General features: G+C 43.4%; 1 protein-coding gene across 1 annotated transcript in view; it reads left to right on the top strand.

Annotated features, from left to right (window-relative positions):
* Positions 1-26,994, top strand: part of PACS2 (phosphofurin acidic cluster sorting protein 2) — a 550,048-nt gene that overhangs the window by 199,861 nt on the left and 323,193 nt on the right. The window contains exon 2 of the mRNA XM_030213995.1: positions 15,595-15,682. Coding sequence (XP_030069855.1) covers positions 15,595-15,682 — 88 coding nt within the window. The remainder of the gene's footprint in view (positions 1-15,594; positions 15,683-26,994) is intronic.

The following is a 26,994-nucleotide window of genomic DNA, read 5'->3' as shown; positions in this document are numbered from 1 at the left end:
AAAAATGGAAGCGGTGCAAAGAAAAGCTACGAGAATGGTACGGGATTTGCGTTCCAAGACGTATGAGGAGAGACTTGCTGACCTGAACATGTATACCCTGGAGGAAAGGAGGAACAGGGGTGATATGATACAGACGTTCAAATATTTGAAAGGTATTAATCCGCAAACAAATCTTTTTCCGGAGATGGGAAGGCGGTAGAACGAGAGGACATGAAATGAGGTTGGAGGGGGGCAGCCTCAGGAAAGATGTCAGGAAGTATTTTTTCACAGAGAGGGTGATGGGTGCTTGGAATGGCTTCCCGCGGGAGGTGGTGGAGATGAAAACGGTAACGGAATTCAAACATGCGTGGGATATGCATAAAGGAATCCTGTGCAGAAGGAATGGATCCTCAGAAGCTTAGCCGAAATTGGGTGGCGGAGTAGGTGGGGGGAAGAGGGGGTTGGTGGTTGGGAGGCGAGGATAGTGGAGGGCAGACTTATACGGTCTGTGCCAGAGCCGGTGATGGGAGGCGGGACTGGTGGTTGGGAGGCGGGAAGTACTGCTGCGCAGACTTGTACGGTCTGTGCCCTGAATAAGGCAGGTACAAATCTCAAGGTAAGGTTTACACATATGTTTGTCTTGTTGGGCAGACTGGATGGACCGTGCGGGTCTTTTTCTGCCGTCATCTACTATGTTACTACGTATGTTACCAAGTAGAGTACAGTGCAGGTAGATGGAGGCATGGCTCTCCAGTACCCTCAGGACTGCTGTATGGAGATGCTTTTGAAACATTATTTCAATATTTCGGCCTTGGCAGTACAGCCAGCCATCTGCAGTGGCCCGGACGTGCTTCCAGTGGTCTGAAAGTGTATTGGATAGGACCTCAGATGATTTTTCCTTGGTGGATCAGGAGGTCACTAAGATTGAAATGGGATCAGCCTTCTTGTCTGATGCTTTGTATGATTTGCTTAGGGCGTCTGTAGCCTTAAGTGTGGCTGCTTGTTGATCTCTCTGGCTTTGTGGTTGGTCAGCAGATGTGGCTTCAAAGTCCAAGTTGAATAAGTTCCCCTTTCGAGAATCTTTATCGTTTGGAGAAGAGCTGGATAAGTTGATGAAGAGTTTAGGGGAGTCTAAGGTTCTTCGTCGTCTAGAGGATTGGCTTAAATCATTTGGCCGTGGTCTTGCGACTGGGAGACGTCGGGGGCGTGACTCTCTGCAGTTTCGCGTGGGTAGAGGCGTTAGTTTTCAGCGTTTTCAGTTCTATCAGCATATTCAGCCCTTTCATGGAACCAGGCATGGAGGTAGGGACAGTGGTCTCACCTCCTCAGCTCAGGGCCAGTCAGCACAGTGAAGGTATCGGGGCCCATCCCTTTATTTCACTTGGTGCTTGGTTATGAGATTTGTTTGGGAGGTGGGCCCAAATTACTTTGGACCAGTGAGTCCTTGACATTCTTCATGACATTATGCTCTCAAGTTCTCTTGTTCTCTGCCAGATGCCATGGCCATGTTTCACCTAGAGGGCTGCATTGAGGGTCATAAAAATCACTTGAATATTTATAGTGTCTTTTCAGTAATAAGGTGAATTACCCATCACCATCCACTGATAAGACATTCAAGTCGCACAGCACATCAGGAGACCAATGTCTCCTATTAGAAATGAGTGATGACAAAATGAATGGAGCTATAGTCTAATGTAATATGGTCTTCATGGATATGAACCAGGATAATGCTGGGCCCATTATGCCTACATCCTTTATATGAGTCAAGGAGCACCCATGGGACTAGTTGTTAAAAATCCAAATATAGGCAGAATTCATCAACTAAGCCAGTGGTTCCCAAACTTTTTCGGTTCACGGTACCCTTAGTATCTGAGCAATTTTCATGGCACCCCCCCTCTCCCCGGGCTACGCAGGTCTCCACCCCTTGCCACAAATCATGTCCAATATTTCTTCCTCTTTCTCCATGCATCATCTCTCCCTGCCTTATGTCCAACATTTCTCCCTCTCCATGCAGCATTTCCCCCTCCCCTTGACCTGTATATTCAAGATTTCACCCCTTTGCAGTATCTCTCCCACTTGCCACCAAGAACTTAGCTGAGGAGAGGAGGATGAAGAAGAGCCCGGACCTGAGCACAGGAGGGAGGCAACATAATGTCCTGCAGCCCCGGCCTCCCTCCCTGAGAGCTGAGTAGTGAGCAGCCAGAGTCCTGCGGCGGGAGCAGGCCTCACTTCCAGGCTTCCGGCATCGACAACGATGTGTAAGTGCTGCCTTCAGCCTACTCTGGAAGCCTCCTTTGTACAGCCACTTCCTGTTTCCATGTAGGCGTGATGCTGTACAAAGAAGGCTTTGGGGGCAGGCCGAAGGCAGCGCTTACATCGAGGCCTGCAGTGGGCGAGCAGGCAGGGTGGAGAGAGGATGGTGAACGGGGGACTGCTGCTTATGGCAGCACCCCTTCAGCTTGTTCCGGCGCTCGGTGTGTGAACTTCATCTGCCCTGCGGCACCCCTGAGTTCGCCGCGGTGTACTGGGATGCTGTGGCGCACAGTTTGGGAAATGCTGAACTAAGCTATTAGTACCATTTTTGTGCTATGCTAGGACATGAAAGTAGATTGAAAAGGTCCGGGCTGTTTGTATTTTGTTGGAAATCAGATAACTATTTGCATAGCTTTCTCAATACCCTACCAAATGGAAGGTTTGAAACTGGATGGTAGTTCAGATCAGTTGGGTCTAAATTGGTTTCATTTTAATACTGATTCCATAATCACCTATTTTTTTGTTGTTGTTGCCTTTTTTTTTTTAAGCAGTCAGATGTAGCAATTTGCTAAAAATTCTTTTATGCTAGACTTGACATGATCAAATATGATTAGCCGGGAGGGGCAGGGTTTGTTATGTCCAGCAATTTCTCCTCTCCTCTCCCTTCCCCTCCCCTCCATATCCAGTGATTCTCCTTTGTCCCCTATCCTCCCCTCCATTTCCAGTAATTCGCCCCAGGCCTCCACCTGCCCCCCCTTTTAAGCCCCCGTCAAGTTCCAGCGCCCTAGCCCCACCTGCCCACCCTTAGCTTCCCGGCAGCCCTGCTTTCTGTTCCACCCCCCCCCCCCCCCCCGCGACGCGGCGGGAGGTGGTGGAGATGAAAACAGTAACGGAATTCAAGCATGCGTGGGACAGGAATAAAGGAATCCTGTGCAGAAGGAATGGATCCACAGGAGCTTAGCTGAAATTGGGTGGCGGGGGGAAGAGGGGTTGCTGGTTGAGAGGCTAGGATGGGGGAGGGCAGACTTATACGGGGTCTGTGCCGGAGCCGGTGATGGGAGGCGGGACTGGTGGTTGGGAGGCGGGAAATACTGCTGCACAGACTTATACGGTCTGTGCCCTGAAAAAGACAGGTACAAATCAAGGTAAGGTATACACATATGAGTTTATCGTGGGCAGAATAGATGGACCGTGCAGGTCTTTTTCTGCCATCATCTACTATGTTACTATGTATTATTATTATTTTTTTAATGTGAGGTCACAGTGCCAGCGTTAGTGAGAGGACCAGGCTCGCCTCCTCCTGCCTTCCCTTTGTTCCCTCTCAGTGTCCCGCCTTCCTGTGACATAGTTTCCTGTTTCTGCGAGGATGGGACACTGAGAGGGAACGAAGGGAAGGCAGGAGGAGGCAAGCCTGGTCCTCTCACTAATGCCGGCGCTGCAACTTCATGTAAAAATAAATAAAAGATTTAAACGCGTCGCAGGTGGCAGGAACAGAAAGTAGGGCTGGGGAGCTAAGGGCAGGCAGGTGAACCTAGGAAAAAAAGGTGCTGGTACGCCGTACTGGCAGATACCGGACAAAAAAAAAAGCACTGGGAGTCACCGACTAGGAAAGGGATCTAGGTGTCATAGTTGCTGATACGTTGAAACCCTCTGCTCAGTGTGCGGTGGCTAAGAAAGCAAGTAGAATGTTAGGTGGTATTAGAAAAGGAATGGAAGACAAAAACGAGGACATTATAATGCCTTTGTGTTCTCCATGGTGCGACTGCACCTCGAATATTGTGTGCAATTCTGGTGACCACATCTCAAAAAAGATATAGTGGAATTAGAAAAGGTACAGAGAAGGGCGACAAAAATGCTAAAGGGGATAGAATAGCTTTCCTATGAGGACAGGCTAAAGTGGCTAGGGTTCTTCATAATGGAGAAAAGACAGCTGAGGGGAGATGTGATAGAGGTCTATAAAATAATGTGTGGAGTGGAACGGGTAGACTTGAAACACTTGTTTACTCTTTCCAAAAATACTAGGGCTAGTGTGCACGCAATGAAGCTATAAGTTGTAAATTTAAAATGAATCAGAGAAAAACATTTTTCACTCAACGTATAATTAAACTCTGGAATTCATTGCCAGAGAATGTAGTAAAAGTAGTTAGCTTAGTGGGGTTTTAAAAAGGTTTGGATAGTTTCCTAAAGGAAAAGTTCATAAGCCATTATTAAAATGGACTTGGGGAAAAATCCACTGCTTATTTCTAGGATAAGCAGCATAAATTGTATTGTATTGTTTTGAGATCTTGCCAGGTACTTCTGACCTAGATTGGCCACTGTTGGAAACAGGATGCTGGGGTTGATGGACCTTTGGTCGGTCCTAGTATGGCAAAACTTATGTACTTATGTAAGGGTGACCTATCCCAGTGCCTGAGATTTACCCCCACAAAGCTGGAGGTTTTTCTTGCTGGCACCAGCCATGTCTAAAACCAGTTCTGGCAGATGTACATGCTAAAAACTGACATAAATCTTTTTTACACCTTTGTTGTCTGGTAATTTCCTCTCTGTTTTCTTAGCTGTTTTGCCAGGATCTCCATGTCCATTTGGCATTTCTTCTCTCTGCATGTCCACCATCTATCTTTTATCTATGTCCATATCTGCCCTGCCCAGTATTGCCTCTGTGTCCCTGCCTCATCTTCCCACCATGCTGATCATATCCCATCTCTCTCTGACCCAATTCTTGTACTGTCCAACATAACTCTTGTGTCCAATAGCGATCTTTTCTGGTTTGAGCTGGAAGTCCAAATTTGTGGAAGACTGCTACAGTTAAACAAAAAACATTTATAGATAACTACTCTCTGCTACCCAATCATTTTCATACTTCGTTGTGTCATGTAAATATTAGGGCTGCCGGAACTTTTTAATCGCGCGATTAATCGAATGATCCAAATATAAGAATTGAAGTATATTTAGCATGTACACGTGGAGGCGTATTTTCAAAGCACTTAGAGTTACAAAGTTACAAAGGCCCCCCTCCGAAGGGACACCACCTTGTAAGTGGTGGAGGGGCTTCCATGTTTCAATGACTCAGAAGACTATGCTGTAGGGTTACCCATATCAGACAGGCCTCTGAGGAGAAACCAGACAAAGAGTGTCCCAACCTGGAGGATCCAAGATGGCGTTGAGGGAGGACGTATGCTAATTGAGTTCCCGTTTTACACCAGAATGCCTGAAGAAGAGGGCGCGCTCCCCAGAGAATGGGGAAGAGAAAAGGCAAAGCCGTGGTGCTGTCCTCCTCGAACACAGCTGGGGTTCCCACCACTTCTCAGTCTATTTTGGAGAGATTCGGGGTCATAACGTCGGGGATATCGGTTCTTGCTTTGGGGAACAGCAAGGCTTTATTGCCGAATCTCAGTGGAGGGGGTGACTTTGAGTCCCCCTGTTGGCACGACCCCTCCAAGACCCGGAAATAGTAATGCTTCGCTATGGAGGTCAATAATGGAAATGCCTGAAGTGGGTTAGGATTTTCATGTGACCCGAGGAGGTCCTGGCCCAGCATCGACTCGGATAATAAACCAACTGGGCGATTGGAGAGTGAGCTCTTCCCCCCCGAAGATATCTGGAGCGGTTTCTGTGGAGAAATTGGACTTGGTGAAGCCAATAATGTCATAATAGGAACTGCAGCAGAATGTGAATAACTCTCTTCTTCAGATGTTTAAAATTTTTTACTATGTGAGTTAAAGAATTTATATTAATACTTATCTAACAAAGTGGAAGTCCAAGATATAAAATAGAGACTTTGATTACGGAAATGGCTTCTCTATGAAAATCAGATAATTTGGTAATGAAGAATAGTTATCTTTCTTGTAAAAATTGGAATTTCTGGAGAACCAATTAAGGGAAAATAACTTGAGAATGATAAATTTACCTATAATATCCTATACATCAGCTACTGAATTCTTGAAGAAATATTTCTCTGATACTTTGCTAATACCTTCTGATAGCTACCTTTTGGTGACTAAAATTATATTTCCTTTAAAATCTTCTTTATCAGAGAAAAGAGATGTAAGTTTAACTGACATTTTGGAAAATTCAGAAGTTATAGTTAGGAGTTATTATTAGTGACTTTCGTCTTTGATTTAGATAGGAACAATGTTTTGGAATTGTACTTCCGATACATGGTTGATAGTTTTTTGGGTTCAAAGATGCATATATTTCCTGACACATCAAGGGAATCGCAGACTGGGAGGTGTGAGGTCTTGGCTTTTAAGCCAGGAATCATTGCCCTAGGTGGGACCTTCCTAGCGCGATTCCCTTGTAAGTGTTTTATTTACTTATTACTTATTTGTTTGAACCTAAGAAATTATAAGAGTTTGTGGAAACAGATGAAGAATCCTCTGCAGCAACTTCCTTCAGTTACCACTGTACCGGCTGCAATAACCGATTAACCTTCCTCCCTCAGAAAATGTGAAGTGTAAGATTAACCATTTTGAGTTTTTCTTATTTTCTTTAAGATTGTTTTCCTGATCTTGGATCTTCTAATTGTGGACAATTATGTAAATATATATTGTTCAGAGAAAATGTTTTCCTTTTTATATTAATTTCTGTATTTCCTTACATTTATGTGATAAATGTAAATGTAATTAAGTAAAATGATAAAATAAAATTTATATATATATATTGTTGAGAGAAAATGTTTTCCTTTTTATATTAATTTCTGTATTTCCTTACATTTATGTGATAAATGTAATTAAGTAAAATGGTAAAATTAAAAAAAAATTAAAAAAAAAAGTTACAAAGGCCCTGATATTCAGACTGCGGGAGATAGCTGGGCTATGTCCCGCGGTCAGCGCTAAACCCAGATATTCAATGCCGGTCTATTTCCGGTGACCGGCATTGAATATCCGGTTTAACTTTGACCAGTCCAATTTTAACCGGCCACGCTGATATTCGGTACTGGCAGCTTAAAGTGAGACCGACCAAATTTTATTCCACCTACTGTGGCGGCCATATAACTTGGCCTCTCTCACTTTAAAAATCGGTGGATAGCTGGTTATATTGCCCGACATAACTGGCTATCTTTAAGCCACTAAGCGGCGATATTCAGTGCCGGATAGCCGATTTAGTGCCGTTTTAGCGGTCATTTTTGTTTGAATATTGGGCTGATAGTAACCTATGGAACTTTGTAAGTTTAAGGGCTTTGAAAATGAACCCCATAGTTGTTTACATTTTATTTTAATTAATCCTAAACATTTAACCATTAACTTTGATTCTGTCTCTTCCTATCTCCCTATCTTCCCTTCTCTCCATCCATGATCACCATTTTTCCCCTTCTTTTTCCTCCCCTCCCTACTATGGACACTTTGCTGAAATAGTGAGTTTTCCAGCATGTGAATTATAAGAATATTTCATGAAGTGTATTTCTCTAGTTTGGCCAGCAGGTGGTGCATATTTTATGTTTAAAGCTGTTACAGAGAAATGACTGTTCCTTCTTTAGTTTAACACAGAGAGGAAGTAACCTGCAGTGATGAGGTCAGCTACTTCTTAAAAATGTTGTTCTGGGCTCTGATTGGACCAGGAGTTCAAATTCAGTCTGGAAATACTGGAATTTTCTCCAGACTCGGTTTGGAAGTAGAGAGAGAAAGACCTCTTCACTGAGACCCTGTGATCAGTTATATTCTGTAACCAGTGAGCAGCTCTATTTCCTATACTTCCCAGGCACTATCCAGGTAGTGATAAAATGTTTAGTTAGTTTTATAATTGTGTTATATTTGCCTGTTATTTTCCATCTGTTTTTATAATTCACTGTTCAGTATTTTTATGACAATAAACCTTTTTTTTAGTTTATTGACTCTGCTTGTCTGGACTGACTAAGAACCCTGGTGGTTTCTGTGTTGGGGAACTGTGGGTCCACTGGGAGTGTGGCCTCAGTAACCTAGAAATCATCAGGGATAACTTGAGCATGGGAGACTTGCCCAGAGGCGGTTGGGACCCAGTCGGTGGGAGGAGAGTGGTTGAGCACACGCCCAGGTGCAGGTGGACCTGAGCTGTGCTGGGGATAGACCTTCTAAATGGCTGCAGGGTTAGTCCCAGGCAAGTGGCTAGGCGTTTCATGACAGGCACCATCTCCCTTCTTTGATTCTTCCATCTCCTGTTTCTAGCATCTGTCCCTTTTCCCCCCACCCCTGCGGTCCCCATCTTTCTTTCTCTCTTTCCGTTTTTTTCTTCTGACACCTCTTATTACCTCTCAGGTACTCCTTTCCACCACATATCTCTCTAGCACCCCAATCAATCACATCTCTTGCTATTCTCCCCTTTCTCCCCGCTATGGCCCCTTCCTCCTCCCTAATCTTTCGCTCTTCTCCATGTTCTGCTGCCTCCACTCCCCCTGCATCTTTCACTGTTCTTTCTCCTGCTGTCGCCTCCTCTTCCTCCGCACTTCTCATTCTTCTCTTCTCCTGCTGTCGCCCCCTTCCCCTGCATCTTGCTCTTCTCATCTTTCTCCTGCTGCCACTCCTTCCTGCTGTTGCCCATTTCTCCCCTGCATCTCTGGCTCTTCTCTTTCTTCTGCTGCCACCTCCTCCCCCCCCCCCCCCCCCCAACGTGGTCCACATCTTTTTCTCTCTCTCCCTTTTCTGCTGGTAGTGGCACCTCTTCTTACCTTTCTGGTACTTGGGCCAACCCCCTCTCCTCTGCAGCTCCTCCTCCCTGTTCCTAGTAGCCGCTGCAGAGAAAGCACACTGTGTTACCTATGGTGATGATGCCTCTCTCTCTGCCTCTCTCTCTGTAACAGGAAGTTCTGCCTCCTCTGATAGAACTTCTTGTTTCAGAGAGAGTCTTGAAACTGGGTGACATGCAGTGTGCTTTGAGTGCAGCATCCATGAGGAGCAGGGAGAAGGAGCTATAGAGGAGAGTTCTGGAGAGGTAAGAAGTGCGGGCAGAGGAATGCTGGATGTTTGCAGGTGGGAGAGGAGAGGTGTTAACTCGCATTGAAAAATTTTGAATGCGAGTTAAACATTTAATGCGTTAATCGCATTATTAAATGTGCAGCCCTAGTAAATATTGTAGTATTAATGACATAGTTGGGGAGGGTTAGGTTTACAATAACCAGCTCAAGTTAGAATTATCAGTAGGCAAATAGTGGCAAATGCCTGACTAATGAGATTTAAATCATACAGATTTCTCTCTGTCCTTTTTACTGGTGGCATACAAATACTTCATTCTCTTTTTTTTTTTTGGTCTCGTGTCTTAGTACCAGTTGTCCAACAACGGACTGCGGTGCAAGTAGATGAATGATATGCCTTCTATAACAGCTGCTGTTAGCAAACTATAAAGAAAGGCCTTCTGATGCAGTAATACTGCATAGGCTTTGATCAAAGCTTATAAATGATGCAATTGAAAGAATGTCAGAGGAAAAAGGCTTTTTTGTATTTTTATTGTCCTTTGTTTGCACTGGGAACACAATAGTTTATTTAGGTATCTGTTTTTTTCTCAAAGTCCAATTTGTAGTGATTGACAGAAAACACTTTTGTGCCTTTTTTTTTCTCAGTAGGCAGCTGAATACAGAACTAGTTGGTGGAGAAACTGGGGGCTCACACTAATTGACAAAGGCAAAAAGGGTATATGGAGGGAATAAATGTAAATTTGTGGATATTGGAGAAAATCATGTAATCTAAGCAGTACTCTCCAAGAAATGACCAAAACCTGTTTTTGGGTATAGTATGGTTTAAAATATCACACACAAATAATAAAGATGAGAACTTAAAATACTTCACCAAAAGCTCAATTGTACAAAGGCAGTAGAAACTTCTAATATTTTACCAATCCAAAAGTAAGCTGATTTAGAAGATTTTCATTTTGTTTTATTGTTTTGGGTTTTTTTTGTGGGTATCCCAAAGCAATCTAGAAAAGATTAAAATGCAATTTAGAAGTATAATAAAACAATGAAGATAAAACATACAACAAAACCATTCTCCAACCCACATTGCTAAAATGTTAAATGTAACACTGGTCTACAAAAAAACAACAACTTTTTTTCTGTAACAAGAACAAAACATACATTTTCTGGAAGATAATTCTTCCCTGAATCCAGATCTCATTTCAGAATTTCTGTATCAGCCTCAGTTTTCATGTGATAATGGTTTTTGTAAATGCTTGTGTTGGCGTATGTAGCTATTATATGTATCTGGCAAAATGACACGCTTCTGCTACAAGAGTTCCAAAAAAACTGTGTCAGTTCACAATGAAATCAAAGATATAAGCAACATAAGAGTAAAGAGAAGTGAAGAAACATACCTAAAAAGATTTTCTTCCTGATTTCCTGTGGTACTTTGCCTCGGGAACGTCTCACCGTAAGGTCCAGCAGTAGTCTGACAACATTGCGGCATTCCATTTGCCTTGATAACGCTTTTCCATTTGAGAAATGTCCTGGAGGAACCGTTCTAACGGATTCGATATCATTACAAAAGACCATGTCACCTTCCGTGGAGAAATACTCAGAAAAAATAGCATGTCGGTCACGAAAAACACTCGCTTTCATATCGCAAGAAGGAAGACTCCATCCTTTTAATCTCGAACCTAAAAGCTCAACCTGTTATTTCGACAAATTTAAATCACGAACAAGATCGTTGAGATCCCCCTGTGTCAAAAAGTGGGGCACATTTGATTCACAGAGGTCCTGAAATGATGGATCGGTATGCATATCCCCTTCTCTGTCTTCTGCATGTTCGTCACTATATTCATCTTCACTCACTATCAAATTCTCAGGAGGCACTGGTACTGGCAGTTCTTCACTGTGACATACAGGTCTTATAGCAGATGGTAAGTTAGGATATTGCACAGTTTTCCTTGTTTTCGAGGTGATTCCTGCTATTTTTGTCAGACAGAAATAACAGTCTGTTGTGTGATCCGTTGGTTCCCTCCAAATCATGGGAACAGCAAAGGGCATGCGACGTCTTCCTTTTAACCAGCCTATCAGGAGTGTAACACACATCAAACAGCAAATGTGGGGAGCCCATTTGCGGTCCTGCTCACCAACCTTATACCCGAAATATAGTTCGTAGCACTTTTTTACAAGAGGATTAAGTTTTCGTTTTTGCAATTTCAGAGTAAACTCTCCACAGATATAACAAAAAGAATTTGGGCTATTTGCACAGGTACGAGGCATTTCTTCTGAAATGACACAAAACACAAACCTTCACAAACGTAGAACTACAAGCAGTCACTTCCAACAGCAATTGTTGACTGAACTCTCAATGCTGAGATACAGGTGGCAACTGACGCAACAGAACGTGTTTGAACATGTTCGAGCATGACTCATGGGCAATGTTGCCAAACCTCCCTTATTTCCTGGTGGTGGCTTTCTAAACTAAGGGTTTTGTATTGTAATTCCTAGTATATTTCAATTGTTTTTCCAACAGTTACAACTGCTGAATTAAATTAATCCACAGCAGCAGGGCCGCCGAGAATCTTGGCTGGGCCTGGGACAAGGCCACGTCGCCGCTCCCCTCCCCCCTCCGAGGCCGCTGCTGCTGCTCCCCTGAGGGCGGGATACAGGGAGGGAAGGAGACCCGAAAGGAGGAGTTCTGCCTCACAGGGAGGTGAGAGGGAGAGTCGCACCGTGCGGTGATTTAAATACAGGGGGCCGGCCCAGTGGCAGACGGTCAGAGGGTGGGTGGGACTGGCACCGGCCCCCCCCCCTCTCGGCGGCCCTGCACAGCAGGGTACCAAAATGCAGCGTTTTCAAGGATTTTTATAAAAAGGGTAGCGTGTCATAAGAAAACTGAGCCCGATAGGCAAAAACTGATTTCATTTTCGAATTCAGCACCCATGACTTAGCTAAGAACACCATTCACATTCTTTGTAACAAAAATGCCATTTACCTAATCTACAGCAACCTGTGGTAATTATCTAAAATGGTGATACAATAGAATAGGATTAAAATTAACCTCCACCAAATGCCTTGAAAATAGACCAGTTTTTAAACTTTGTGAAATATCAGTCTCTTATCTTAGCTCTTCCAGAGCTTTGGGGCTAATCCTCAGAAAACCCATGTCTGGTTTGCGGTGATCCTAGTTCGATTGTAACAACAAATATGACCACCTATGAGAAAAGGTGAATTAAGTAGCAGATCCAAAATGTTGAGAATGACTGACATTATTTTTCTTTCATGTCATGCGCCTATAAGCAAGCTGAAAAAGTTACATGCTATGAGTTTATCTTGTTGGACAGACTGGATGGAGTGTGCAGGTCTTTATCTGCCATTACTATGATATCCAGGACTAAAATTAGAACTTTAACTTAAATTCTGGTCAGCAATGGCAACCAGTGATGTTGAATCAGTTTGAAGGAGTGAGTAGTGTAGCGACAGGCGTCCCTAAGAGCAATCCTTCACCTGATGCAGTTAAGCCACCCTACAGCAGGCAGCGCTAACATGCTATGTCGGGGCTGAATTGGAAGGGGGTGGATGGACAAGTTTCAGACCTGGCTGGAGTTTAAATGCCCTGAGTCAGTGTAGAGGAAGGGGGAGGCTCTGAGTGAAGAAATTCTCCCAAGGTGTTCTTGTTGACTGCAGTACCCGAGAGGAGCCTGGGGAAGAGGAGCAGCACCACAAAAGACCTTGCTACCCTGTAATTGTCAAAAACAGAAGCTTACTTGAGGTAGACCAAGGTTTTCTTGGAACCTAGTTCAGACTGAGCTCATTTTTGAAAGATAAAAAGTCCAAAACATGTCAAAGCACCACTTGGACGGATTTCTTTTCTAAACGTACAAATCGGTATTTTCGAAACCTGGTTTGTAGACGTGTATGCATTTTGTCTGCAGTGTGTCCAAATCACAAGGGGGCATGTTGGGGCATTTTCAAGGCAGGATTAGGGTGGGCTTAGGGCATGCCTAACACTTGTACATTTTACAAGCCATAATGAAACAAAGCAAAAACGTCTAAGGCGAAAACTTCGTTTTGGTCTAGACCTGTTTTTGGAACAAGGCACAAAAAGATGCCTTAAATGACCAGATGACCACTGGAGGGAATCGGAGATGACTCCCTTACTCCACCATTGGTCACTGACCCCCTCCCACCCCATCAAAAATGTGAATAAAAATAGTACTCACCAGCCTCTATGACAGCCTCAGATGTTATAGCCAGGTTCATTAGAGCAGCATGCAGGTCCCTGGAGTAGTATAGTGGTGGGTGCCATGCACTGTAGACAGGTGGACCCAGACTCATACATCCCCCCCCCCCCTACCTGTTACACTTGTGGTGGATACTGAGCCCTTCAAAACTCACTAGAAACCCACTGTACCCACATATAGGTGCTCCCTTCACCCATAAGGGCTATAGTAGTGGTGTACAGTTGGGGGTAGTGGGTTTTAGAGGGCTTAGCAGACAAGATAAGAGAACAACAGTGAAATGTGTACCTGGGAGCATTTATATGAATTCCACAGCAGTGCCCCTTAGGCTGCCCCATTGCACTCCTGGGGTGTCTAGGGAACCAGTTTGCTAAAATTGCTGGCCCATTCTATATCCCAGTGGCTCATGTTTTCTACATTTTTCACTTGTGCATTTCTTTTTCAAAAATGATCTGAAAAGATAAACGCACAGAGCACAAAACCTTGTTAGAAATCCTATTTTTGAGGGAAAAAATGGTTACATTTGCTATTCGGATTTGGGACATATTGAACAAAATGTCCAAAGTCCGACTTAGATGTCATATCGAAAATACCCCTCCACGTGACTTTGGAAGTCATGGTCAAGCCGGGCCCAATTGTTCTGAGTATTGGAAGACAGGGCTTGAACTTTGGGGGCTCCAGGACAGAGACAAGGTGGTTGGGCTGTCTTTTGGAGGGGCAGATGCGTACGTGTTGTGAGCCTACAGGAGCCAGGCCATGGGAGAGAACTTGTGAATGTAAGGAGTGACTTTTCTTGTCTATTTTCTCCTGATCTGTGAAGGGAACAGGTCAGCTATTCCTCTGCATGAAATTATTTTCTTTCACCTTTAACCCTCAGTGTGGCCTACCCTTGTTACCACAATCAGAGAAAGCATCACATGGTTGTATATCCTTCCCCCCAAAATCAACTTGACTGCTGCATTACATTTGCAATGATCTAGAGTAGTAGGAGTTGGTGATTGAATTATCAGTTTAAAATGATTCACTTCTGGGTATCGTTTCAGCCTTTGTAAAATCTTCAATTTAAAAAAAGCATTTCTGTTCTGTACTACTAATGTGAGACTCCATAGATAACCCAGAGTCAAGATACTGTCCTAGAAGTTATATTTCTGATTTAATTACTATCTCTATGTTGTTTATGATTCTCTATCCACAAGAGATTTCTTATCTGGGTTAATCTTTAATTGGTGGAATGACATCCCATATGTAAATCTTGTTAAAAACTTCATTCATCAAACTACTTGCTGTGGTAAATCAGAACAAACAGGAAACAAGAAATACTATATTTTCAGACTGAAGTGTCTTTCCCCAAACCACACAAGTAGATGTTAAATAAAACTGTGTCATTCTCATTCACTTGAATATTTTCCCTACTGATTTACTTGGTTGGCTCAGTGTTTCAAAAAAGCCAGTAAACCAAATTAATACATTGCCTGAAACTCCATTTTCAACAGACAATCATGATGTACCAAATCAAGAGTCCAATTGTATTAAAAATAGTCCCTTTATGTAAAAACAGCCAGGCTTCACTCAGTAGAGCCACCAAAACTGTTTTTGTACTAAATTGTGACCTAAATCCTGATTGCATAGGGTCTGATATTTGAAGATACTTCAGGTAATTCTGAAGTTTGGCTACTATAACTTCTACCATTTTTGTTACTGTTGGCAAATTGGCAACTGGACAGTAGTTATTACACACATGTTTATCTAAGTTAGACTTCTTTAGCAGTGGGGCAATAACAAACACAGTTTTCAAAGGAATTTGCTCAAGTAATTAAGGAGTGGGTGAATTCTTTGGACTGAAAATTGCCCTCAACTTGGTGATTTAAATCTATGTGCACAGGTTTCACAGCAGGTGTACTTAAATGCAAGGAAAGAGATATGGCAGGAGGGGGGTAGAGTAAAGAGGGAGGTGTGCTGATATTTCTCCCTTCTGTTGTGTCCACCTGGCTGGAAGCAGTGGTCAGAGTTAGAGCACTGGCACTGAGGCACTGATGAATGAGAGAAGGTTCTCTGAGCGAGTCTTCAAGTTAATCTGACACACCCGTATCAGTGAGACTTGGCATCTCTGCTGTAGCTTAATTATATGTGTTATACACAGACATGACCATAAAAGAATTCTAGATAAATTGAAATTTTCATTATCCTTTCTACTAATGCTCCTCTTTCTAATCCTCATCTGGCACTGCTAATACTCCACTTTATATTGTATTGCAGGTTATGCAGTTTGACTTTAAAGAAGCTGCTGGTTTTAAAGGAATTGGATAAAGAACTCATCTCTGTCGTCATTTCAGTCAAGATGCAGGTAGTAATTCAAAATAATAATAATAAAAATTATCAATATTTAAATGATTCGTTTCTGAATATCTTCTCCTCAGTTCTCTGAAAAATAGTAAAAGCTTTTAAAAGTGTGCAGGACTTGCAACTCCCCTCTCCCCTGTTTTTTGCAACAGTTGGAGACAGTATTGTTAGTTGAAAGTTTTTACTGCTGTAATTGCCTATTGCTCATGTTTGATCTATTCTTACTGTACACCGCCTTCAGTGAATTCCTTCAAAAAGGCGGTAAATAAATTCAAATAAATAAATATGTATTATGCTGGACAAAGTGCCAGCTTTTGGACTTGAGCACAAAGTATTGGTTTTAACATTTTTCTGATTGCCATGTGTTGGCCTATGGATTTGAATTTAAGTTTGCATGTTATCATTTAGGCCTTCTCAATTGGAATCACTGCTGTAGCTGTCAAGGCTTATTGACTCCAGGGAAGAATTAAAATAGAGGTAGTACGCGAGAGTTATGTTTTTGTTTCTTTTTTCCATAGTTGACCAGAGTTTGAAAAGAGTATGTTAAAAATGATACTAAACTAACTGTAATATCACAACACCAGGAGTGCTTATAGGCCAATGACAGGAACAGGAGTATTTTTTTTTTTTGGGGGGGGGGGGGGGGGGTGATATATTTATCTATTTTAATATGCTTTTAGCTTATATTTGATAATTTGGTTAGTTATATGTAATAGTTTTGTATCTTACTAAAAGAGCGTTATGTTTATGATTTATTGGCGACTTTGATATACTGCCTTTCCCGCACAACAAAACAAGGCGGTTTATATACAGTCAAAACAAAATTGAAAAGAACATCCTTAAACAATAGGAAAGATAAGAGAGTGAAGAAATGGGGGGGGGGGGGGGGGGGGGGGGGGGGGGAGGAGGAGGAGGAAGAAACTGGCTCAATATATTCTTAACATATCCAAAATAGGTACACATACCTGAATCTATACTTAATGTGTCAAGATCTCAGCGATGCAACTTAATACACAATCTTTATTAAATACACAATCTTTACTAAATTTTAAGTACCCACCTTGTCATCGGTCTCCACAAAAGCAAATTCAGCAAGTTTACTCAATCCAAAACTGCACCCTTTAAATCTTTAATACAAAAACTACTCATCTGAAAATCTTGTATAAGTCGGCTGGGGACCTCTTCCGACATGACTCATGTTTCGCCTTCAGGCTGTCTCAAGTATTGTCCTCTTACATTAGACCGAATCTGTCTCATTGGTATTCATTGTGGATATCCTGAAAACCTGACTGGCTGGGATGCCTCCAGGACCAGGTTTGGGAACCACTGGTGTATGCTATTACGTTGCAATACTGTGGCCTTGACACATTAAGTTCTATAGATTTGGTAAGATCCAAGTACATGTTGACTATTTTTGGATTCTTGTTGCCCTGAATTTAAATATGTAAGATTGCCTGAAGTTTTGTCTGACTTGAGAATTTAGTTACTATGGCACAAAGTAATTCTCAATATATTGGCACCTCGTCAAAAACAATAATAAAGAGATGGGTTTTCAGAGCCATATGAAATGCCTAGTAGATTCAAGTGATGCTAAGGAAACTGAGGGTATACTTAGTCTGCAGTCATTTAGAGATCTGAGTAGTCGTGGGGGAGGGGGTGGCTGCATATTTATTTATTAGGATTTATTAACTGTCTTTATGAAGAGATTCACCCAAGGTATAGTTTAATATAAAACTTACAATTTTGTTAACAGCATAACAATAGTAAAATGACCAAATATAAACATATAGAGTAAAAAGGGCAGAGGGGTAAGAAGGGAGCCCAGAGTGTAAAGCCTTATGCATCAAAGTTAATGTTTTAAATTTGATATGGTTTCTGATCAGGAGCCAGTGATCTTGTATTCAGTGGATGTTAACAGCCAAATGCAATGCTCCTTAGGTGCAAATTCCCTGTGGTAACTATTGGGGGTGTGCCTATCATTCCTCCTGCAGTTTCTGTACAGACATGTTTTCTAATGTGCTTTACTTTAAGGCACCATGAGTGCATTAAGTGCAGATAAGTGAATCCGCATTTACTGTATGTTTGACTACCAGATGCTGACCAATCTCTGCTCATACTCTGCCAGTCCCCACCCCATCCAGAGCTAAGTAGTTACTTCTGGACTTTTAACACGTAGACTGCTCTAAAATGTGGTAGGCGTTAGACTGTGCTAAAACTTGTGTTTACTGCATCTTAGTAAACATATTCCTTGGTTATGTATCATGTTGTAACATGGGTTGAGTACAGTTTTCTGTAGAATGGTGTGAACCAAACTGGGAATGAAATCAGTTCTGCTTATGTACATAGTAATCAGGGGAATGGGGATAGAGGAGGGAACTGTGATGACTGCCCTGGGTCTTCATGCCATTTTGGTGCTCTGCCCCCACACAGTTTTCTGTTGGTGGAACCCAATATTTACTGGCCGGCAGCTGCTGTTAGCATGTAAGAATGCTGGCAGGCCAGGAGGAGTCACGTGCTACATAGCAGGTCAGTGGCCAGCTTCTTCCTCCCCCTTTGTTCTGTTTTGAAAGGCTCTCTACAATCTTTAGTCTTTAGGGGTTCTATTCCTGCTGGCTTGCTGTGGCAGTCCCCCTTCCCTCCCCCCCATTAGGGTCAACCCTCCTCTCCCCCATTAGGGTCAACCCTCCTCTCCCCCATTAGGGTCAACCCTCCATACAAACATAACCCAGTATGGCAGTCTTGCGATCCTGCTTTAATTTACCAGTAATTGCTTTTTTGCTTTAAATTTTCAAAAAGAGGCAATCATACGAGTAACCAGGTACAACACTTGAAAAAGTATTGCTGATATAACTCATCTTGTCCCCCCTACTGCCACATTTTTTATAATTCAGACACATTCCCTTAAAATTACAACAGTAGATCCAATAATTAGGAAAGTAATGGCTGATATCTTCTCTTGTTCTGGGACTTTGTTCTCACTTCTCCATTCTCAGCCCTGTTAGCTTATAGATTTTTGTTTCTTTTACACATATTTATTTGTTGCATTTGTAGCCCACATTTTCCTACCTATTTGCATGCTCAGTGTGGCTCACATAGTACCGTGGTGGTACATATCAAATTGCTGTGCAGTATGATAGACTAACCAGAAGGGACTATTTAGACTGAACTTATAAACAATGAGCAAACGTCCTCATGCTTTTGTAGGAACTAGTGAAAACAATTCATGTAAAATATGAACATAATTCTTATTTAGCAGGGCCTGTCATTTTAGCTCCCCTCATAGAACTGAGGCTTTAAAATCATAGGAGCCCACTATTTCCATCTCACTTAGATCATTTTGTAAGTGTACTTACTAAGATGCAACCCACAAGGGCCATGACTTTCAAGGGTAAAGCCCCTGTTTAGTCTTGCGTAATTGTACCTTTCTTAGATTGAGCAGGAGCCACTTGCTTGGATTGAGCCCTTTGCTTTGGCTTTGGGGGCAGAAGTACATTGACCTTTTTTTGATGTTTCTGGTAAATAAAATCTTTTGTGGTTATAGTAACCAAGTCTGTATTGCTTGAAAGAAATATGCCTAATAGAGGAGGCAAATGGAGCTACAGTTTTAGAATGTAGAAGATGAAGGAGATGTTTGTATGTGATGTTAGATACTATCTTTTAAATTATGTATGTAATAGACGGACTAGAAATGTGAAATAAAAATGAAAACGTGATAATTCCTTGTCATCTATACCAGACCAGTCCAGACCGGGTTATTTGACTGCCCCTATCGGACCGACCGTTCACTTGTCTATTAGATTGTAAGCTCTTTGAGCAGGGGCTGTCTCTCTTTGTTAAATTGTACAGCGCTGCGTAACCCTAGTAGCGCTCTAGAAATGTTAAGTAGTAGTAGTAGTAGTAGTAGTGTCCATCTACCAGTGGAAGGAGACAGAGAAAATAGTTCCAATTAAACGGCCCCTTAGGGTATCGTGCAGCCTGGAATGTTCAGTATTTTCTCTGTCTCCTAGCGGATGGTGGACGGATCGTGCAGCTGCTCTGGATTGCTGGCTGGTAGCTCCTGTCCCAGATTCTTCTGGTGACAGTGGAGCCAGGGGTGTGCTGGTAGTTGTGTTGGGGCTAGTTTTAGATGATACTCAGTAGTCCTGAGTTCCTCATCTGCCAGCTAGGGTGATATCCAGTGACCCTGGTTCCCTCCCCTCCCCTTCCTCCCCTGGCTGTCTTTCTAGCAGGGTGATGGTTGATTGTGGCATGGAGTAACTTGTCTCCTCTGTGGGGGTTCTTCTTTTCTGTGGTGATAGGTATATCTGAATTTCTTTCTCTGAGCAAGTCTTTATTCCTGTCACTAGTGAAGAAGGTTGTTTAAAAAAAAAAAAAAGAAGAAGAAACTTAATTTTTCCTTCTTTCTCTTGCCTATTATCTGATTTATTTTCCTGCCTTTGGCAGTGTATTCTAGGGGGGCGCTTGCGAAGTTTCTTTGAATTTCGCTGGCCGGCGTCTGAATCTGATCTTGGACCCTTCTGAGCTGGGTACCAGTTGCTTTGATTTTTTTTTTTTTTTTTGTGGGGCACGGCTCGTGTCTGATCACAAAACTCAGTTGTTTTTTCTCCTCTTCACGGTCTTAGACGGCGGCTGGTTCAGAGGGCGGCCCCGTTGCTGCAACTTGTACCTTTACGGTTTGGAGGTCTTAGTCTGCCATTTCCAAAGTGGGGGAAGTCTCTCACTGGCTCCATTTGGCTGCAGGCTTGGTCTTTTTAGTCCAGGGCAATTTTTTCATTCCTGTCAGCCTTACACAGCTGTTGGTCAGTTCTTTTTCAGACCGCCGGTCTCTGCTGCTTCAGGCATCTTGCTTGAGATGCCCATGCTATTTGATTCTTGTTTTGGCAGCAGTTTTTCCTCCTTTCCTTAGGGAGGTTCTGATTCTGTCATCCCCATGGATCCCTCCTGTCTGCTCTGGTTTGTCTGCAGGGTACTTTCCTTCTGGTGAGGGTCCGAGTTGCCCTTGTGCAACTGCTAGCTCAAATCCCTCTTCTGAGTACCCTCGGGAGTACCATCCTTGCCAGTCTTTTGCTTGGACTCAGTTCAGTCTCAGTCTCTTTATGGGAATGTGCCTTTTTAGGACTAGTTTGCCACAGCTCTTTTCCCTTGCTTTCTGGCGGGAGGTTTTGCCTGGCACAGGCGGATTTTGCCTTTTCTAGTTTCAGGCGCCTCTCTCCTGGCATATTTGGCACTCATTCCTTTTTCTGTAAGGGGCGCAGTTCTTTCCTGCTGAGCAGATCTATTGCTGTGCATCTGGATTATCGCCTCTTAGCTCTGCACTTTTCAATACTTTTCTGCAGGGAAGTGGCTCTGTTCTAGGTCTGGAGTTTGACTCTTCCTTAGCTGGTTTTACCTTGGTTTGGTGTTAGTGGCCAGCTTTCTCTGTGTTCCTTGCCCGGCGAGAGTTGTTTCTTCCTCACTGCCTTACGGCTGCATTAATCCATGCACATGAAAAGCATGGATTAATGAGACAAAGTCAACATGGATTTAGTGAAGGGAAATCTTGCCTCAACAATCTACTACATTTCTTTGAAGGGGTGAACAAACGTGGGTAAAGGGGAGCCGGTTGATATTGTGTATCTGGATTTTCAGAAGGTGTTTGACAAATACCTCATGAAAGACTCCAGAGGAAATTGGAGAGTCATGGGATAGGAGGTAGTGTTCTATTGTGGATTAAAAACTGGTTAAAAGATACAAAACAGAAAATGGTCAGTATTCTCAATGGAGAAGGGTAGTTAGTGGGGTTCCCCAGGGCTCTGTGCTGGGATCGCTGCTTTTTAACATATTTATAAATGACCTAGAGATGGGAGTAACCAGTGAGGTAATTACATTTGCTGATGACGCAAAGTTATTCAAAGTCGTTAACTTGCGACAGGATTGTGAAAAATTACAAGCGGACCTTACGAGACTGGGAGACTGGGTGTCTAAATTTATTTATGTATTTATTTATTGTGCATTTATATCCCACATTTTCCCACTCATGTAGGCACAATGTGGTTTACAAAAATTAGGCAGATATACAAACAAGCTGAAAGACAGTGCAGAGGAGACATAGGATAGATGGTGGGAAAAAATAACTAGCAACAGAAGGCAGAGCAGGGTGGGGATCAGGAGGGGGTTATATTGCGGAGTAACTAGGGGTGTAGCTTTTAGTAAAGAAGTGGGTTTTCAGCAGCTTCTTGAAAAGGCCGTGGTCCATTTGTGCTTTAAGGTGCTGCGGGAGAGCGTTCCAGGATTTAGGGCCCCAGAAGAGGTGAAAATCCTTTTGTACTTGACTCCCTTACAAGTTGGGAAGTGTAGGTAGAGATATGTCCGTGCAGCAGGCATGGCATTCCTGGGTGGAAGGTCGATCAATGGGAGCATGTACTCAGGAGCCAACCCATAGATGATTTTGTGGATTAAGGAGCAGAGCTTAAAAGTGATGCGCTCCTTTACAGGTAGCCAGTGGAGCCTGAAGCGCAGAGGCTCGGCATGAGCATAACGAAGTTCTCCTAGAATCAGTCTCGCAGCAATGTTCTGGACTGTCTGGAACTTTTTCAGTAAGGAGATCTTGCAGCCCGCATAAATTCTGCTACAGTAATCCAGATGGGAGAGAACCAGCCAGTGCACAAGGGTACTGAATAGGGCTCTGGTAAGGAGGCATCGTATGCATCTTAGCCTCCACATAGCATGAAACATTCGTTTGGAGACCAAATGCACGTGATTATCCAACTGGAGGTGCTTGTCCAGGTGCACTCCTAAGAGTCGCAGACTGTTGGAAATTGGGAGAGAGTAGCCCTTTAGTGGCAGTACTGTGTCGATAATCTGGGCATAGGTGGACGAGAGAACGAGACATTGACAGATGACGTTTAATGTGAGCAAGTGCAAAGTGATGCATGTGGGAAAGAGGAACCCGAATTATAGCTATGTCATGCAGGGTTCCACGTTAGGAATCACGGACCAAGAAAGGGATCTAGGTGTTATCGTTGATGATAGGTTGAAACCTTCTGCTCAGTGTGTTGCTGCGGCTAAGAAAGCAAATAGAATGTTAGGTATTATTAGGAAAGGAATGGAAACAAAAATGAGGATGTTATAATGCCTTTGTATCGCTCCATGGTGCGACTGCATCTTGAATATTGTGTTCAATTCTGGTCACCGCATCTCAAAAAAGATATAGTGGAATTAGAAAAGGTGCAGAGAAGGGCGACGAAAATGATAAAGGGGATGGGACGACTTCCCTATGAGGAAAGGCTAAAGCAGCTAGGTCTCTTCAGCTTGGAGAAAAGGGTCTGAGGGGAGATATAATAGAGGTCTATAAAATAATGAGTGGAGTTGAATGGGTAGATGTGAAGTGTCTGTTCACGCTTTCCAAAAATACTAGGACTAGGGGGGCATGCGATGAAGCTACAATGTAGTAAATTTAAAACTAATCGGAGAAAATATTTCTTCACTCAATGTGTAACTAAACTCTGGAATTCGTTGCCAGAGAATGTGGTAAATGTGGATAGCTTAGCGGAGTTTTAAAAAGGTTTGGTTGGCTTCATAAAGGAAAAGTCCATAGACTGTTATTAAATGAACTTGGGGAAAATCTACTATTTCCGGGATAAGCAGTATAAAATGTTTTGTACATTTTTGGGATCTTGCCGGGTATTTGTGACCTGGATTGGCCACTGTTGGAAACAGGATGCTGGGCTCGATGGACCTTTGGTCTTTCCTAGTATGGCAATACTTATATACTTATGGTCAGGATTCCAGATCTGTGGTGCTTACCTCCCTCTTGGTGGAAGTTCTTTCTCTACGTTGACTGTTGCCCTGTCTCGGTTGCCTAGAAGGACGGTCATTGTGGCTCAGAGACCATTTGAGGGCCGAGAGTGTTTCTTGTTGCACAGGGCTTTCTCTTCTTGTAGTTTTAGTCCCTCTGGGCCAGGGGAGTGCAGCGCCAGGTCTGCATTTCCACAAGTTGTGTTCCTTTCTTGTTGGCCTCCTGGTAGCATCTTCTTCTCTGGCTGTTCCCCGGGGCTCCATCTATGCATTTTGCTTGTTGAGCACGGCTCCATCGCTGCATGTTGAGTGCAGCTCCATCGCTGAATCTTCCCCTCCACCTGAAAGTCGACTGTCTCCTCCTGAGAGTCTCTCTTTCTCATCTTTTGTGTGGGAAATGGCTCAGGCCATTCCATTCCCTGTAGACGTGGAGGATGAGCTGCTCCCCAGCAAAAGCAAGGGACAGGCTTTTGACTGGCTCCAGGAGAACATAACCACTGTAAAAGTGTCCGTGCCGGACAACTTGCCGGGTAGAGGGAGGTTAATTTTTTTCATCAGTGGTGGCCTCTCATAACCTCTGACCAGTGTGTTCTTCAAATAGTCCAGTTAGGATACACCCTCAATCTGGACTCCAAACCTCCAAATTGCCTACCGAGAGCTCATTCATTCAGCTCTCCGCATAGGCAGGTTCTTGCAGAGGAACTGTCCGCCCTTCTAAAGGCCCATGCAGTCGAACCCGTTCCATCAGGGGAAGAAGGACTGGGATTCTATTCCAGGGTACTTCCTTGTGCAGAAGAAAACAGGGGTATGTGTCCCATCCCAGACATAAGGGCCCTGAACAAATTCTTGGTTTGAGAAAAGTTCAGGATGGTTTCCCTGGGCACCCTTCTTCCCATAATTCATGAAAACGATTGGCTATGTGCTGTGGACTTGAAGAATGCATATACGCACATCCTGATACTTCCAGTTCACAGGAGGTATCTTCAATTTCGGCTGGGAATGCAGCACTTTCAGTACCGCGTGCTGCCCTTTGGCCTAGCGTCAGCTCCCAGAGTATTCACAAAATGCCTAGCGGTAGTTGCTGCGTCATTAAGCAGGCTGGGAGTGCATGTGTTCCCTTATCTCGACAATTGGCTGGTGAAGAGCACCTTGGAGAACGGTGCTCGGGAGTCAATGTGGAAGACTATTCAGGTGTTGGAACTCCTAGGGTTCATAATAAATTACCCCAAGTCCCATCTCACTCCATTTCAGAAATTGGAGTTCATTGGAGCATTGCTCAACACGAGAATGGTTCCAGCCTATCTTCCCGAGGCACGGGCAGACCACCTTCTGTCCCTAGTGTCCAAGGTTCGAGCGTCTCAGCAAGTCACAGCTTGGCAGATGTTGAGACTCTTGGGGTACATGGCCTCCACAGTTCATGTTTAGTCCATGGCACGTCTGCACATGAGATCTGCTCAATGGACCGTAGCTTCTCAGTGGTATCAAGCCACAGGGAATCTAGAAGATGTCATCCATGTGTCCACTGATTTTGTACATTCTCTTCAATGGTGGACGATTCGATCCAGTTTGACCATGGGACGTCCATTCCAAATTCCTCAGCCGCAAAAAGTACTGACGGTGGATGCATCTTTCCCGTGGTGGGGAGCTCATGTAGGTGGACTTCACACTCAGGGAGCCTGGTCCCCCCCTCCCCCAGGAAACAGATCTTCAGATCAACCTTCTGGAGCTCCGAGTGATCTGGAATTTTCTAAAGGCTTTCAGAGATCGGCTGTCCAACCAAATTGTCTTAATTCAAAAAGACAGGTTGCAGTGTACTACACAATCAAGCAGGTGGGCACCGGATCTCACCCTCTGTGCCAGGAAGCCGCCCAGATGTGGCTTTGGGCATGCCACCACGGCATGTTTCTCCAAGCCACTTATCTGGCAGGTGTAAAAAACAGTCTGGCTGAAAGGCTGAGCAGGATAATGTAACCTTACAAGTGGTCGCTGAATATGAACGTAGCCCACGAGATCGTCCGTGGATCTCATTGCCACTCAGTTAAACCACAGGGTCCCTCAGTTCTGTTCCAGGCTTCAGGCTCACCTCAGATGTCTTTCTCCTACATTGGGGAACAGGCCTTATGTATGCATATCCTCCCATACCTCTGGTGGGGAAATCTTTGCTGAAACCCAAGCAAGACCGCAGAACCACGATCCTGATTGCACCATACCTGCTGCGTCAGATATGGTTCCCTCTTCCTTTAGAATTGTCCTTCGAAGAACCGTGAAGATGAGTGTTTTCTGACCCTCATCACTATTCCCACCACATCTCTCTCTCTGAGTGAGGTTCTTTTATGTACATGTGTCTTATATTTATGCATGTTTGTTTAGATTTGTTTTTGGAATCCTGATGCAGGCAGTATAGTTGAAACATGGCCTGTGTCACGTCCCCCTAGCAGTTGTGTGCATTTGTATGTATTTCATGTGAGCTGTTGCCAATAAAGAACTCCTCCTTTGAAGACGTCCTTGGCTGCACTCGGGTTCTTTGGTCATCTCCAGTGTTTCTTTTGCTGTGCTTCAAGGTGTGGAGATTTGGCCCTCTTTGTTTCCTTCATTTGAAACCGATTGCCACACAAATAATTACTGGGCAAAAGCCAGTGGAGGATGTAGAACAATTTTCCTCTCTCGGCAGTATATTGTGAAATAATGATGACATTGAGGTAGACATGAATTGTAGAACTGGAAAAGCAGTAGCAGCATTTTGTCAATTGTGCTTAATATGGTCAGCAAAATCGATCGGTATAAAAAAAAATTATGCTTGTACAACTCCATTGTCTTGCCAACTACATTGTATGCCAGCGAAACCTAGAAGATATTAACCATGATTTAATAACAATTAAAAAAAAAAAAAAAGAAAGATGTATTTCACCAGTGAGGCCTGAGAACAGGCTTAAGTGTGAGTTACTGAGATCACATCATGAATGTTGAGATACTGAAGAAAAGCAGTTCCAAAAGGTTATAGGATCGTGTTACCAAATATAGACTAGTTGACAGGACATGTTTTGTGTATGCAAAATTGTTGTCATCCCAAAGCAGCACTAAAATGGAGACCAGCCAGTAGAACAAGAAGAAGAGAGAGACCAAAACTGACCTGGAGAAGCACACACAAGAGGGATCTATGCAATGGAGGTACTACTTGGAAAGAGAAGGAAGCCATTACAGCCGGTTGAGACAGATGGAGAAAGCTTGTTGCCTGATGTGCAGAGATGCACCAGAGGAACTGAGATAGAGATCTGTTGCAACTAGTACTACCTTGTGTAATTGGTTTCTGAGTGAAATCTTAGAATTTTTACTTCGAATTTTCTCTTGCATTTGTTGTTTACTCTCTGACAAACATCCAGCACAAGTTAAACATTACAAATGGTGTAACCCAATCTCAAATCAGGGAAACAGAGAAACATGACGGCAGGTAAGGGCCAAATGGCCCATCCAGTCTTGCCGATTCTCAGTAATCACTAACTCCTCCTTTTCCTAAGGGATTTCACATGCCTGTCCCAGGCT

The sequence above is a fragment of the Microcaecilia unicolor genome, chromosome 9, assembly GCF_901765095.1.
Source record: "Microcaecilia unicolor chromosome 9, aMicUni1.1, whole genome shotgun sequence".
Taxonomy (NCBI): Eukaryota; Metazoa; Chordata; class Amphibia; order Gymnophiona; family Siphonopidae; genus Microcaecilia; species Microcaecilia unicolor.
Note: the sequence above shows the minus strand (reverse complement) of the source record. Positions and strands in the feature narration are given on the sequence as shown.